The sequence below is a fragment of the Phascolarctos cinereus genome, unplaced genomic scaffold (assembly GCF_003287225.1).
Source record: "Phascolarctos cinereus isolate Bilbo 61053 unplaced genomic scaffold, phaCin_HiC Scaffold_5;HRSCAF=322, whole genome shotgun sequence".
Taxonomy (NCBI): Eukaryota; Metazoa; Chordata; class Mammalia; order Diprotodontia; family Phascolarctidae; genus Phascolarctos; species Phascolarctos cinereus.
The window spans coordinates 25164376-25179015 of NW_027555958.1; the positions used below are offsets into that span (position 1 = coordinate 25164376).

The window sequence follows — 14640 nt, forward strand, 5'->3', positions numbered from 1 at the left end:
AGAATTTATTAAGTGCCAGATATTGTGCTAAGTACTCAGAATGTAAAGAAAAGGCAAACATAGCTCCTGCCTTCAAGGAGGCTTATGTTCTAATGGGAACAGACAGCATACATATATGGATGGATAGATGCTTGGATGGATGGATGGATGGATAGATGATGGGTGGATGGATGGATAGATAAAATGCTAATAATGTTAGAGGGGAAAAGGATTGGGAGCTGGGAATGGGTAAGAAGACTGGGAAAGATCTGCCGAAGGTAACTTTTGAGCTGAGTCTTGAAGTGAGCTAGAGAATATTGTACGAAGCTGACCTAAAACACCTGTGGTCTTTGCTTCACTATAGACTCTATTGAGAGGAACAGTGTAGATGGAGAGACAAGGGGGGAGGATGTATGGAGGAAAAGGAAGAGTTGCTAATGGCCCCTTTGGTGTTTTCTTAGCAAAGACAATGGAGTAGTTGGCCATTTCCTTCTCTAGCTCATTGACAGTTGAGGAAACTGAGGCAAACAGGGTGAAGTGACTTGCCCAGGGTCACACAGCTAATAAGTATTTGAAGTTGGATTTGAACTCAAATCTTCCTGACTCTACGCTCCGTCTAGCTGCCCCTGGTTGGTCATAGTAGTTACTATTTCATGTGGGATTTGGACCCTTTTGTAAAGCTTAAATCTGCCCTCCCTCTTTCTATAGAGAGGAAAGATGAGTAGAAAAGAGTCTTTATGACCTTTGGAATCATAGGAGTTGGGTTCACATCGTGCCTTTGAGCAAGTTGTTCAGCCTCAGTTTCCCCATATGGAAAATGAGGTTGAACCACATGGCCTCTGACGGCTCTTCTCTCTTTACATCTAAGATTGTGGTTCTTTCCTCTGCAGCCCTTGTGAGCAGTGGCTTCTTACGGCGCCACTCTTCCAAGAGTGGAAGAACAAACAGCAGAGTCATCTGCAAAATGGCATAAATAAAAACTCACCACACAGGGCCTGAAATTGGATAAATGGGGATGTTGCCACCGGGTATGCGTTTGCATTTGTGTTTCCTTTGCCAGGATTTTTCTGTCATCTCTAGTCTGGTGTTTAATTTTTGATGGGAGGTGGGGCAACCCAGCCATTAAATCCCCATCCCCCTGGATGCTCAAGCTTTCAACTTTATGATTTTCTATCCCCCATTATTACTGTATGATTCTGCATTCCTGTTCACTCCTGTTATCATCTGTGGATTGAATTAGGGAACACAGAGGGACCATGGAGAGCCTAACCATCACTATAACTCATCTTCATTTGGGAGAGACAAGTGTTTATCTGTCCTCCGTGTAAAGAATTTTGCCAAGTGGGGAGAATGAGAGGTTTAAATGACCTCATTAATATCCACCATTCTAGGCTCCACTGAATGGGTTGAGAGGGAGGGGCGATTCAGTGTCCTCCTCTCTTTGTCGCTGGGGACTCTTTCCAGGAGCCCAAGTTCTAAAATTTCAAGGGTAAATGAATCCAAGAGCTGAAGATGTCTCTTCCTGTCTCTTTTATTAGCATTAAATCTCTGTAGGTTCATTTGCCGCCTCTCTGACAGGGAGACTAAGCCATCTCCTTCTCTGTAAGGGACCTCTTCTTTGACAGATCCCGCCATCACGAAGGATTATTGGCTCATTAGTGGGTGACCGCCGGTGCCGTGTATTTGATTATGATATTATAGGGTTCCCAGGGTCGTATGGATAGAGATGATAAAGCTGGAAAAGGACATCAGCGGTCATCTGGTCTAACCCCCTCATTTTGTAGGAAGGGAAACTGAGGCCCAGAAAGAAGGTAACTGTCTGAGGTCCCCAAGGTAGGATCCTGGACTGAGAGTTGGTCCAGTCCCCTTGTTTTGCAGGTGAGAAGACTTGCCCAGAGAGTATGTGTTTGTTTTTTAATGAGGTTATAAATCTGGAGAACTTTATATCCCCGCGGAAGATTAATAATAACTCTTTAACACAGCTTCATGTTTTCACGCTTTCCTTTAAACCGACCAAGTTAGTGTTGCGAACGATCATGGAGATACTAGTTTTAAAATAATAATCTGTAGATGATTTGGTTAGTTTATTGTTCTCTAAAATAATGATGGCTCATGTTTGCATAGTGTTTCCAGAAGCTGGGCATTTCTCCCCGTAGGGTGACAATTATCTACTCACTGTCCCTGAAAGGCGGCTGAGGATAAGATGTAGAGGGGAGTCAGAAAGACCTGGTTGTGAGTCCTTCCTTTGACACATACTGCCAAGTCATCTCCCAATGCTTCCCCCCACCTCCCGAATTTTCCAAGACTGGTATGTTGCCAGTCTGTCCTAACAGAGGACAAAATCTCCACGCCAGGGAAGTTTGTCCATTTGGATGAAATCACGTGAATGGAAGAGAACAAGTCAATACAAATTGCTCTTTTACACCTAGGGAAACTGAGAAATGAGATGTCTGAAGTGATGCAGCAGGTCCGCATCTCAAAGCTCTGTTCTTTCAAATCTATGCACTGTATCAAACCTGTACTCACTTATCACGTGTTCCAACACTATTTATATTATTTCCATATTCATATACTTGACTAGAAGGTGACATTGAAAATTTGGGACTAAATCCATTCAATGCACCCGTCATATTTGATTTCTCACTTTCTCTACCACTCCAGCTGGCTCCCTCCTTTGAAAGATTCAAAGGAAATAAACAATACAAGATGTCATTGCTGTTTGGGAGAAAGCGCGCTCTAAGACAAATTATCTGTCAAACTCTGCCAGGAAGGAAGTGGAAATACATTGGAGAACAGCTGCTGAACTGTGTGCCTTGTCTTGGCCTGGCTTTTTAAGGAAACCTCGTATTGATGTGCTTATAAGGTACATCAGCCCAGAGAAATCCTCACTAACCCTGACCCTCGTCACCTGCCCCACTGAGGCCGTCCAGGGAGTGCCAAACATTCCCTTTCATTCGGGGAATATTTCTCGACCCTTACTGAATAACTGAAGACTTAGAGCCATAAAGAATTATAGTTTTAATGTTGTAGTCATAGGATCCTAGAATTTAGCGCTGGAAGGGACCTTAGCAATTATCTAGTCTAACTGCCTCATTTTACAGAGGAGGAAACTGAGGCACAGAAAGGGATATGTCTTGCCTAAGCTCATGCAGGTAGTAGAAGTCAGCATTTGAACTCAGAGCATACTGTGTTACAAGGCATCGTCCTAGGCGTTTGGGGTACAAAAAGAGAAAGCAAACACCCACTGCCTCAAGGAGCGTGTCTTCTGCTAGAAGAACGCAACATGCATGCAAGTAATTAAATAATTAAGATAATGTGTAGCAATATCCGGGGGGAGAAAATGCTGACAACATCTGAAACATAGGATCATAGATTGAGAGACGAAGGGCACCTTCCAGGACCGTCAGGGTCATCGAGTCGGTGACGTCACGCTCACATGGAACTGGGGACCTGCAATAGTAATAGCTGACACTTATGTAGCAACATTGTTGTTGTTGTTTAGCTGTTTTGTGGGACCCTCTGTGACCCCATTTGGGTTCTTGACCGAGGTGCTGGAGCGGTTTGCCATTTTCTTCTCCCATTCATTTGACAGATAAGGAAACTGAAGCAAACAGTGTTACGTGACTTGCCCAAAGTCACCCAGCTAGTAAGTGTCTGAGGCCAGATCTGAACTCAGGTCTTCTTGATTCAAGGCCCAACACTCTATTCACTGCACCACCTAGCTGCTTTTATACAGCGCCTGCTCTGTGCCTAAACCCCAGCACTTTATCTTGACTATCTCATTGGGTCCACACAGCAACCCTGAGAGATAGATACCATTATTCTCCTCACTTTTCAGATGAGGAAACTGAGGCAAACAGGGTGAAGTCTGACTTGCCCAGGGTCACGCGGCTAGTAAGTGTCTGAGACCTGATTTGAGCTTGGGTCTTTTTGAATCCAGACTTAGTGCTCTATCTGCTGTGCTGCTTAGCCACTGGGCCCAGGTGGCTCCAGGGGGAGAAGGTGAGGCTGGTGACTTTGCACAGCCCTCCCTCACTTAAATCCAGTTCGCTTGCATGTAATAGCACCACTTCCGTGGTGATGGTCCTCTTCCCGAATGAAGGCCAAACAACAACATAGGCGATAATCCATACTTAAGGACCCCTGAGGACCATGCTAGCTTACCTTTAAAATGTAGCGTTATCGATATTTTATTGCACTTTTATTTATTTTAATATTTCCCAATAACCTTTTAATCTGGTTCCATCAGTGATCAGGAGCATTGCGACCCACGTGTGGTCAACAGGCTTGTTTTTTTAACATCTCTCATCTTGTCCAGTTCCCATGCTATACAGATGAGAATATTGAGGCCCGGGGTGGGGGAGGGGGAGGTCATTGAGTTGCTCATGGTCACACAGGTAGTAAGGGGCAGAGCTGGGGTTTGAATCTTCTTATTCCAGAACCAAAACTGTTCCCAATGTCTTCTGTTATTTGCCCATAGCCCCTTCTTCTTTGACGTTCTCCCGGAGTCCTCCTAATCATAAGTGCAGTAATGATGACGATTAACATTGACATGCCTTTTTAAAGAGTTGCAAAGTGTTTTACTTGTGTCAGCTCCGGTGATGCCACCAACAGCCCCGTGAAATGTAGGTACTGTTACAGTCCCCATTTTATTGGTGAGAAAAACTGAGTTTGAGAGAGCTGATTGCCCAGGATCCCGGAGCTAATAAATGTCTTAAACAGGATTCGAAATCGGTTCTTCCTCTAGCTCTAACCTTTGTGACACCGCACTGGCAGTCAACCACCAGCTCTGTGAGCCCGTACTGATTAATTTGTTTTCATTTGGATTGACTTGCCCTTGTTTCTGACCTATTGATTTCCGGTGGGGATATTGATGGCCGTGGAATCTGGTCCCCACTTGGGGCACTCAGGTTGATGTCGCCAATGTTGGGAGTCAGCGGGGCAGCCAGGTGGCGCAGTGGATAGAGCACCGGCCCTGAAGTCAGGAGGACCTGAGTTCAAATCCGGCCTCAGACCAAATACTTGACACTTACAGCTGTGTGACCCTGGGCAAGTCACTTAACCCCAATTGCCTAAAAGCAAAAAAAAAAAATGTTGGGAGTTAGGAAGAGAGGGTAGGGTCTGGCAGACTGAACATTTCTATAGCTGGTTGACAGACAGACAGATAGATAGATGCCCAGGGGATACTACACAGAGAATTACCTGTTATACATGGGTATTATTTCTACCCTTGAGCCTTCATTACGGTGTGAGGCAGTAAACAATAGTGAAGACCCACGTGTGCCTACAGAGGGACAGACTAACTCTTTACCAGCATAAGGAAATGTAGATGCTATCTCCCTGAGGAAGTGCCGTGAACATTGGCATCTTCAGACACTTCAGAGACGTTATCAGGCATGCCTTTGGATGCGTGTGGAATTGCATGTCTGAGTTTTCAAAGTAAGTACTTTAGCTGGTTTTAATTTTTGTTTTCCATAGCTTCTAATAGAATATAAGCCTCAACTTGCCCTTTTACTTGTTTTTCAGTCTTGCCTGACTCTTTATTACCCCATTTTGGGTTTTCTTGGCAAAGATACTAGAGTGGTTTGCCATTTCCTTCTCTAACTCGTTTGACAGATGAGGAAACTGAGGCAAACAAGGTGAAGTGACTTGTCCAGGGTCACGCAGTGTCTGGAGGCAGATTTGAACTCAGGAAGAAATGAGTCCAGGCTCAATGCTCTGTGCACTATGGCGCCCCCTAGCAGTCTAGAGCAAGAAGGGATTGACTCATCTGACCTCATTTTCCGTAGCAGCAATCTCAGGGGCTATGTATTTCATCCAATCCCCTAATTCTACAGAGGAGAAGAATGATTTTCAGGAAAGCTAAGAAATCTGCCTAAGGTCACACAGTTCATAAGCATGAGAGGTGGGATTTGAACTCAGGTCCTTTGATTCCAGAGCCAGGATTTTTTCTTTATGTACCTGGTCTGTTTAGCTTCCTTTGGCCCAAGCAAACAGACCTCATTTAGTTGGAACATGGGGTTCATGGGCTGAATCATATATATGTCAGCTCGTTGTGAGAAAAAAAAAAATTCATATGCCAACTTTTATTTTTATTCGTTACTTTTAAGTGGCCAAAATTTCGTCCCCAAAATCTAGGTTTATGATAGAAAGTTCAACTTGACCTTACCACAGTTCTTACTAATTAACAATAGAATTTTTCCATATGGTTTTCTTTGTTTGTAAAAAGGGTTTTTTTAGTATTTTATTTTCCCCCAGTTACATGTAAAAACAATTTTTAACATTCGGTTTTAAAACTTTAAGTTCCAAATTCTCTTCCTCCCTTCTCTCTCCCCCCCCCCCATTGAGAAGGCAAGCAATTAGATATAGGTTATGCATATGCAGTCATGCAAAACGTTTCCATATTAGTCATGTTGTGAAAGAAAATACAGACAAAAAAACCTCAAGAAAAATAAAGAAGGTAAAAAAGTATGCTTCGATCTGCACTCAGGCACCATCAGTTCTTTCTCTGGAGATGGATAGCATTTTTCACCATAAGTCTTTCAGAACTGTCTTGGATCATTGCATTGCTGAGAATAGCTAAGTCATTCCCAGCTGATCATCTTACAATATTGCTGTTACTTTGTACATAGTACACGTCACTTTGCATCAGCTTCTATAAGTCTTTCCAAGTTTTCCTAAGAGCATCCTACTCATCATTTCTCATAATCACAATAATATTCCATCAGCATCACACACCACAATTTGTTCAGCCATTCCCCAGTTGTTGGGCATCCCCTCAATTTCTTTGCCCCAGAAAAGAGCCATTATAAATATTTTTGTACATATAGGTCTTTTTCCTTTTTGTTTTCTCATCCCTTTTTGGGTATAGACCTATTAGTGGTATTGCTGGGTCAAAGGGTATGCATGGTTATATAGCCCTTTGGGCATAGTTCCAAATTGCTCTATAGAGTGGCTGAATCAGGTCACCACTCCGCTAACGGTGTATTAAGGTCTCATTTTTCCCACATCCCCTCCAATATTTGTCATTTTCCTTTTCTGTCCTCTTAGCCAATATAATAGGTATGAGGTTGTTGTAATTTGCATTTCTGCAATCACTAATGAGGTAGAACATTTTTTCATATGGCTAAAGATAGCTTTGATTACTTCATCTGAAAACTGTTCATATATTTTGATCATTTATCAATAGGGGAATGGCTCTCATTTTTATAAATTTGACTCAGTTCTCTGTATTTTTAAGAAATGAGGTCTCTATCAGTGAAATCTGCTTCAAAATTATTTTCACAGTTACAATTGCTAAATGATTTCCCTCCATCCTATTTCTGGGGGAGGAGAGGGACCAGGAGATAGCCAAAAAAAAAAGGACTCAAGAGATAGATCTCAGGATGTCTTTGAACTTGGATGAGGAAAAAAAAATTAAATCTTTATTCTCACTAACCTCTAACTGAAATTTAGCATTTCCTTCCATTATTTAAAAACATTATGCCAAGAAGGGGTCTACAGGCTTCATCAGACTGCCGTGTGAGACTGAAAAAGCTAAGCATTCCTGATTGGGCTGGGCTAGAATAAGATACCTGGAATAAGGAAGAATGTAAGTGCTTTGTGGTTCATTTTTATCTTTTCATCCTCATCACATAATGCAGTTGGTGCCTAATAAGTGCATGTTGATTGACTGTAGATTATTTAGTTGATTTGAGGGCGGTTCTGTCAAAGAGCAGGGACTGAATTTGGGATCTGTATCATGCTTTTGACCTGTCCAACCCTAACGTTCAGGTATCACAATTTAGGGAGCCGCCATAATTGTAGCTTTAAGCCACCAATGCAGAACACCAGCGAGCGTACAACAGTGTCCATTGAGTCTGGAATACAGGTGAGGAAGATAGCAGAAGGCAGGAATACAGAGCTGATGCTTTGGGGACTTTGGAAGGTACAAAGAGGAGTCTGTCCTTAGGTCCCTTTCAGAGTATTATTCAGAGCCAAGAGTCAACAGCAGCCAGGCCAGCCCTCCCAAAACGTGTATTGTCCATAAAACTGATAAAACACACTGTTTGTTGTCGCTTACCACGATACCAGCACGTGTTAACGAGCGACCTTTGTTTGATCACTGGACCCAGTTCTGCTGATAGAGGATTGAAAATAATGGATGGCTTGGAGGCCAGTCTCAACACCTGTGGGACAAAAAGAAAGCAGGTGTGTGGAAGTACTCAGTATTGTCTTTGAATCCGTATGCGATGACAGTGATAACACTTTCTTGCCTATAAAATTCATACATCCAGTAAGTGTTTATTAAGGAGGCATTTACCATGTGCCAGGCTATTGTGTTTGGTAGAGGAGATAAGAATACCAGAGAAACAATCCCTGCTTACATTTTAATATGGTGATATTACTCATAAGGAATGGTTGGCAGAGAAGGGAGTTTTTGTGCACACCAGAGGTGTCTAACACATAGCCTGGCAGCCTGCAACAAGGCCCAAGTGTAGGCCAAGCCAGATTAAAATGAGTTTGATAAATATTTAACAAAATAAATAAAAATGTCATAAAACACAGATAATAGTTCATTTTAAAACTGAAGTTAATATGCAGCCCTCAGGGATGCTTATGTATAGATTGGTGGCCCCTCTTTCTATTGGTGAGGACAGCCACAGGGCACCAGATGATAAAGACCTCTCCATGAGCCCTGACACGATGGATTTGATTACTGCCTCCATAGCACAAGCTGGAGGAGGGTGGGCAGTAATATGTGTGGAGCAGCCGGAGACGGCAGAATGCCTTTCCTGGGTCATTCTTAGTGCTGTCTGGAATGTGAAACCTCAGGGGGTTGGCCAGAGTTGGGTTGAGCTGAGTTTTCACCCACCCACCGATCAAGACATCTCAGGGCCAGGGAAGGAGGAGGCAGTACCACTCCTTAGTGGACTAACTTTTATGTGGGTGAGGGGTTCTGGTCTGTAGAAAGCAAGATAAATAGTGAGATGCTCATGCTATGGGTCTGTGACCTCAGGGAGCTTACATTCTTCATCACGCTGGAAGTTCAGAAGACGAGCTACTTTCCTGGCAAGTGCGTTTCTGTAAACATTTCTGAAGTATAAAGTAACAAGAATAATAAAAAGCCTACTAGCTTCTATGCTTAAAAAAATTAATACAATAGCATAAGCGTCCTGAGCTTTTTAGCAAAGAAAATGGAAAGAACCAGTGTCATTTAGAAATTATAGTATGGTCCAGAATGGTATCGGCTCTTCTATAAAATCTACATAGAAAGTACTTACTGCCATCAATGCGACCCGTGTGCATTTTAATTTTCTCAGCTGTTTTTCCTGTGGTGCTATTAGGAAGCATTTATGTGTTGAGCATTTTCATGGATTGTAGGTTTATGGCGGACATAAGTCACCCACACTCTTGAAGCTGTTTTTGTGAAGGGAGTGATTTTACAATCAGCTGTAGTAAAGTGCTAAAATGTCTCAGGAACCTCAGAGTACTTTTGTATTCAAAGGATGGGCAGAGGCCTTTTCCATGGTGTACCCCTCCCCCAACAGAGTGTAAGCTTCTTGAGGGCAGGGATTGATTTCTTACCTTGTGTGGTGTTATTGGTGCCTATAACACGTGTGATAGATGCTGAAATGCTTCTTGGATTGCTTTGGATTCTTGGCATATCTTCTCTACAAAATCTATGAGCTGGGGGTTGGTGAGCAGTCATCATGATTGCAAATCCAGGAGACTGAAGTGAATGCTGTAACAGATGCAGGAGGGTCTGGCCAGAGACTCCAGCTCTCGTACGTACCTGTTGTTTTCTCTGTCTCAGTTTAACTAAACTTTGGAGATAATGGATCCACCGTTTCATCTGTGTGTACTTTCTCTACCTATGTAGTTCATGGCTTCTCTGTGTCTTGGCGTTTCCCAGCCAGGCAGCTAAGTTTGCTCTGCAATGAACAGAATTCTAGATCTGGAGTCGGAAAGACCCGAATTCAGATCCAGCTTCAGACACTTCCTGACTGTGCAACCATGGGCAAATCACAGTTTTCTCATCTGTAATATGGGGATAATAATAATAATAATAATAATAATAATAATAATAATAATAATAATAATAATAATAATACCGACCTTGTTGTAAGGATTGTTGTAAGGATGCATTGACAATAATTGTAAAATGCTTAGTACACTGACTAGCACCTAGGAGGCGCTATATATATTCTAGTTATAATTAGTATTTATCGTTAAAAAGGAGGTGGTCAGGTAAGGGATAAAAAATACCAGACTTGGAGTTAGGATGTCCTGTGTTCAAATCCTATTGCTGTCACTAGGTGAGTGATCACAGACAAGACATATAACTTTTCCATCTTCCTTTTTCTTTGTTGTGAAAAAAAATAACATCTATTCCCCAGAATTATCAGTAGTTCAAATGAGATCATGTATGTTAAATCCTTTGTAAACTTCTAAAATTGCTGTTATAAATGGCATTTTATATTGTTAATTATTTGCTTTTTTATTATTTTGTGATATTATTCACAGTTTTTCTAAGGAGCACTGTGTTTTGAGCTAAAAAGAGACCACAAGAATTTTGTAATCCAAACTCTTCCGTTTTATAGATAGGAATTGAGGGGTGGAGAGCTGGAAGTGACAAACTCAACATCCCACAGAGTGTAGGAAACAAACTGAGACTTTATAGTCCTTGGTTTCAAAATTCCTTCTTCTGTCTGTCTCTGTCTTTTACAGTATGGTTCTCCAATGGAGCGTAAACACCCTGAGCATCTCAGGGAGCAGGAAGAGGTAGCAGTGGGGAGCAGGGGGCAGGAAGAATTACTCAGGAGAGTGAACTTGGTTTATAAAGGGAGTTAGGAGATGGTTTGTCCATCTGGTCAGTAACGGTGTCTTGAGAGCCTCCTGCATCTAAGAAGCAGTCCCATGTGTTTGCTTTCTTCATGCTTTCCCGGTGTGTTCTCAGTTGAAGTTCCGGGTTTGACAGTGTGTCCATCCGGTGGAACAAGGGTATTGCTTGCTGGGCAAGTCACTTGCCAGGGTGAATCAGAGCTGTGGTTTCTAACTTTTGGCAGAGGCTGGATCTTGTTTCCTTTGGAGTCCAAGGTAAATCTACTCAGGGACATCCTCTACAGTGTTCTCCCATCCCTTCTCCATAGGAATGCTCGTATTTTCAAGAAGTGGCAGATACAGAGTTGTCCCCAGTGTGGCCTCCGAGGGTGCAGAAGATATTCTGTGCAGGAAGCCCAGGAAATTGGGCTGAGTAATTGACAGTGGAAGATACACTGATTATAGTGTAAACCACAGGTTCTTAACCCGGGGTCATGGGCCTGAGTTAGATTTCAGAAGGGCTTATGAACTTGGATAGAAAATAACAGGACATCTTTGCTAAATAAAATCTTTTTCCTTTGTAATTCTGTGTCCTATGCATTTATAAGCATGATTCTGAGAAGGAGTCTATTCTGAAAAGGTGAATAGGGCTACCCTACTTTTCTGCCAGGGAGTTTTTCAGTACAAGCCAAGCAGACCTGGGTTGCTCCCCTTCCCCATTTCTCCTCCCTTTCCCACTCCCTTCCCTTCTTCCCCTTCCCTTCTTTCTTCTTTCTGTCTCTCATTAATGTGTTTTAAATCATCAGTGCTAGAGATGTTTAGATTAAGGAGGCCTGGGGGTATTTGGAGTGGAAGAGACAAGGGACACTCTCCTTCTGTTCCCCATCTTCCTCCCCCTTTATCTTCTCTTCCTCCCATCTCTTCTCTCTGCCCCCTCTATCTCACTCTTCTTTATTCTTTCCTTTCTATCTCCCTATTTTTCCCTCTTTTTCTCCTCTCCCTCCCTTTCCCTTCACCCCTCTGATCTCTCCTGTTCTCACTCTTTTCTCCACAAGGATGCAAGCAGATCAAGAACTGGAAAGAACCTTGGAAGCCATCTACACCAAACCCCTCACTTTACAGACAAGGAAAATGAAGGCCAGAGATCTATTTCCCTTCTCCCCACCTCCTATCCTGCCTTCCCCCTCTCTGAGAGAGAGCCTCCTGTGGGGGTCTTGGCTGGTCGGAGAACTCCATAGTATGTCTGTAATGAGCACAGAGGCCTGTTAGTCTATCTAGGAAGACAGAGCAGCCGAAAGAGGGACAGATGGTGAAGAAGTCAGGCTGATAGGGTGGGGGAAATTGGGTCCCACTGAGTATTGGCTCTAGCCTAGAGCCAGTACAGCTCTTTTACAGACCACTGAATGTTTGTGCTGGCCATAGATTTATTTGGATGGGTCTGCCTGCTTGGCTGTGGACACACAGGTTTGGTTTTTTTTTCTTCTCAGTGTTTATATGTAAAACTGCTAGACTATTCATGAGAGTGCTTGTAGGGATATGGAGGGGAAGAGGCAGGAGCTCCATTTTCCAAGCTATGTCTTCTGCCCTAAAGATGATGCCTTCCCCCACATTGTAAGGTAGAGAGGGTTCTGGCTTCTATGTGTGCTCCCTCTCTTTCTCTCTCCTTCTCTCTCCACCCTTCTTGCCTTGCTCTGTCCCTATTATTCTGGTGATTGGACTTGAGTTTTCCCTTTCCCTGCCCGGAAATCTCCACCTTGACAAGTTGCAAAAGAATTCACTCTGCCAAGGATGCTGGGGAGTGAGAGACTTTGCAGAGGTCTTGTAACATATCGCCCCCTCCCCCTAATGTGCCCCATTTTTTTTTAAGACCTTATCAGATAGGATGTTGAGACAAAGCTCAGACTGGTGGGGGCTCTTTCACTCCCAGCCTGGCCATCACAATCCCAGTTGAAGTGAGCTCAGTTTAAATTCCTGTTCAGAGCGTCATTCCAGCTTTGATCCCAAACTCGGCTGGGATCTATTTCTTTGGGCCGGGATGCCTGGCTCTCTTACTGGAGCAGCAGTGGCTGGGTGAAATTTATTTCCCCAAACGTGAGTTCTGTCTCACCGGCAAAAAATGCACACGGCCAAGGAGAACATCTGTGTGTTGTTAAGTCACATTTGCTGCGTTTGGCACTGTTGGGGCTTCCCTTTTATGTATACAGGGCCTGTATATTTGTTTTAAAAGGGGGGAAAATCAAGCTGTTGGCTGTTGTTTTGATTTTGCACTCTTGTGGACTTTGTCAAGATCAAGGGAAACATTCGTCTTCAGGTGGGCCAGCTGCCCAGGTCACTTTCCAGATCTTCAGTGCGTTCTGGTTTGCCTCTCTCACCCTGGAAGCATTCCTGCTCCAGTGTTGGGGGCTGCTGGGCCATTCTTTCCCATCTTCAGGCCATTGACTTTCAGACCAGATATATCAAAGCTGGCATGACCCAGAATGAGACAAGCTGCTGTGGATGCTTGAATTGAGTGATTGGGGCTTGGAGTTTGTTTGGGAGGTGGGGGTGAGCTGGGTGGGACTTCCCCCCCCCTCATCCAAACACATGAATCATTGCCCATGGTTTTTCTCTTTTCCTTCCTCCGTGCAGATCCAGAGTTAGGCGTTGGCACACTAACTGAAAATGACACCCAGGACGCAGGGCCCGTTGTCCCGAAGATATCGGGATTAGAAAGGAGCCAGGAGAAAAGCCAGGACAGTTGCAAGGAGCCCATCTTTGAGCCTGTGGTGCCTAAAGACCCCTGTCCGCAGGCAGCTCAGCCACAGCCACAGCTGCAGGCCTCGTCCCCAGGCCCGGGTCCTGTCCTGCTTCAGCGTGCAGAAGTCCTTCCTCAGCCGCCACCTCAGGCTCCTCAGCCACCACAGGCCCCTCCAGAGGCCCAGCTACAGCCTCCCGCGCAGCCTCAAGTGCAGCGGCCCGCCAGGCCACAGTCGCCCCCCCAGCCTGTTCACCAAAGCCTCCCCTTGGTGCAGCCGCACCCCTCATCTCAGAACCTCTCCCAGCCGCTGTCTGCTTATAACAGCAGCAGCCTGAGCCTCAACAGCTTGAGGTGAGCCGGACTGCTTGGCGTTCTGCCCGCCGAGGTGGGCTGAGCATCACGCTCTTCCTTGGGGGACAGTGAGGAGGGTTGGGGAGATCCCAAAGGGATGGGAGCCATTGCCCATGGGAAAGGGCTTGGCCTTTCCATGGAGAAGAGAGCCTCCCAGGAGGAGTCAGAAGTTAGAAAGAGGATGAGAACATGGGTCATGGAAAGAGAGGGTATGTCTTACCTAGGGCCAAGAATCAGGGCAAGTCGTCCTTTTTGGGGGAAGAAAGAGGCAAGAGAAAGGAGAGAAGAATGAAAGCAATACAGGGTCATTTACAGAATCAAGGAAGCCTAGGCCATCAGTCAGTTTGGGAAAGGAGAACATGGAGTCTATCAGATAACCACACACATTTATTAAAGATACACTGAGTCTGTTTAGAACACTAAGCTGGATGTAGGAGAGGACCTTTGAAGAAAGAATTAGAAGTGAGAGAGGGTTTCTTACTCTCAGGGGCACATGGCATTAGAGTGTAAGCCGAAAAAGACTTCAGAGAGCATTTGGTCCAACTCATTGATTTTACAGGTGAGGAAATTGAGATGCAAGAGATTTACGTGACATATAGGATCCTTTCTCTTGAGCTGGAAGGGACTTCCAAGTCTGCCAAATCCAACATTTCCTTCCTTCCTTCCTTCCTTCCTTCCTTCCTTCCTTCCTTCCTTCTCTCTTCCTTTCTCCCTCCCTACCTTCCTTCCTTCCTTCCTTCCTTTCTCCCTCCCTCCCTCCTTCCTTCCTT

General features: G+C 44.2%; 1 protein-coding gene across 1 annotated transcript in view; it reads left to right on the forward strand.

Moving 5' to 3' along the window:
• The window catches only part of AUTS2 (activator of transcription and developmental regulator AUTS2), a 1261165-nt gene that overhangs the window by 1204537 nt on the left and 41988 nt on the right, over positions 1–14640 (forward strand). Inside the window, 1 exon segment of the mRNA XM_021006938.2 lies at positions 13411–13870. Coding sequence (XP_020862597.1) covers positions 13411–13870 — 460 coding nt within the window.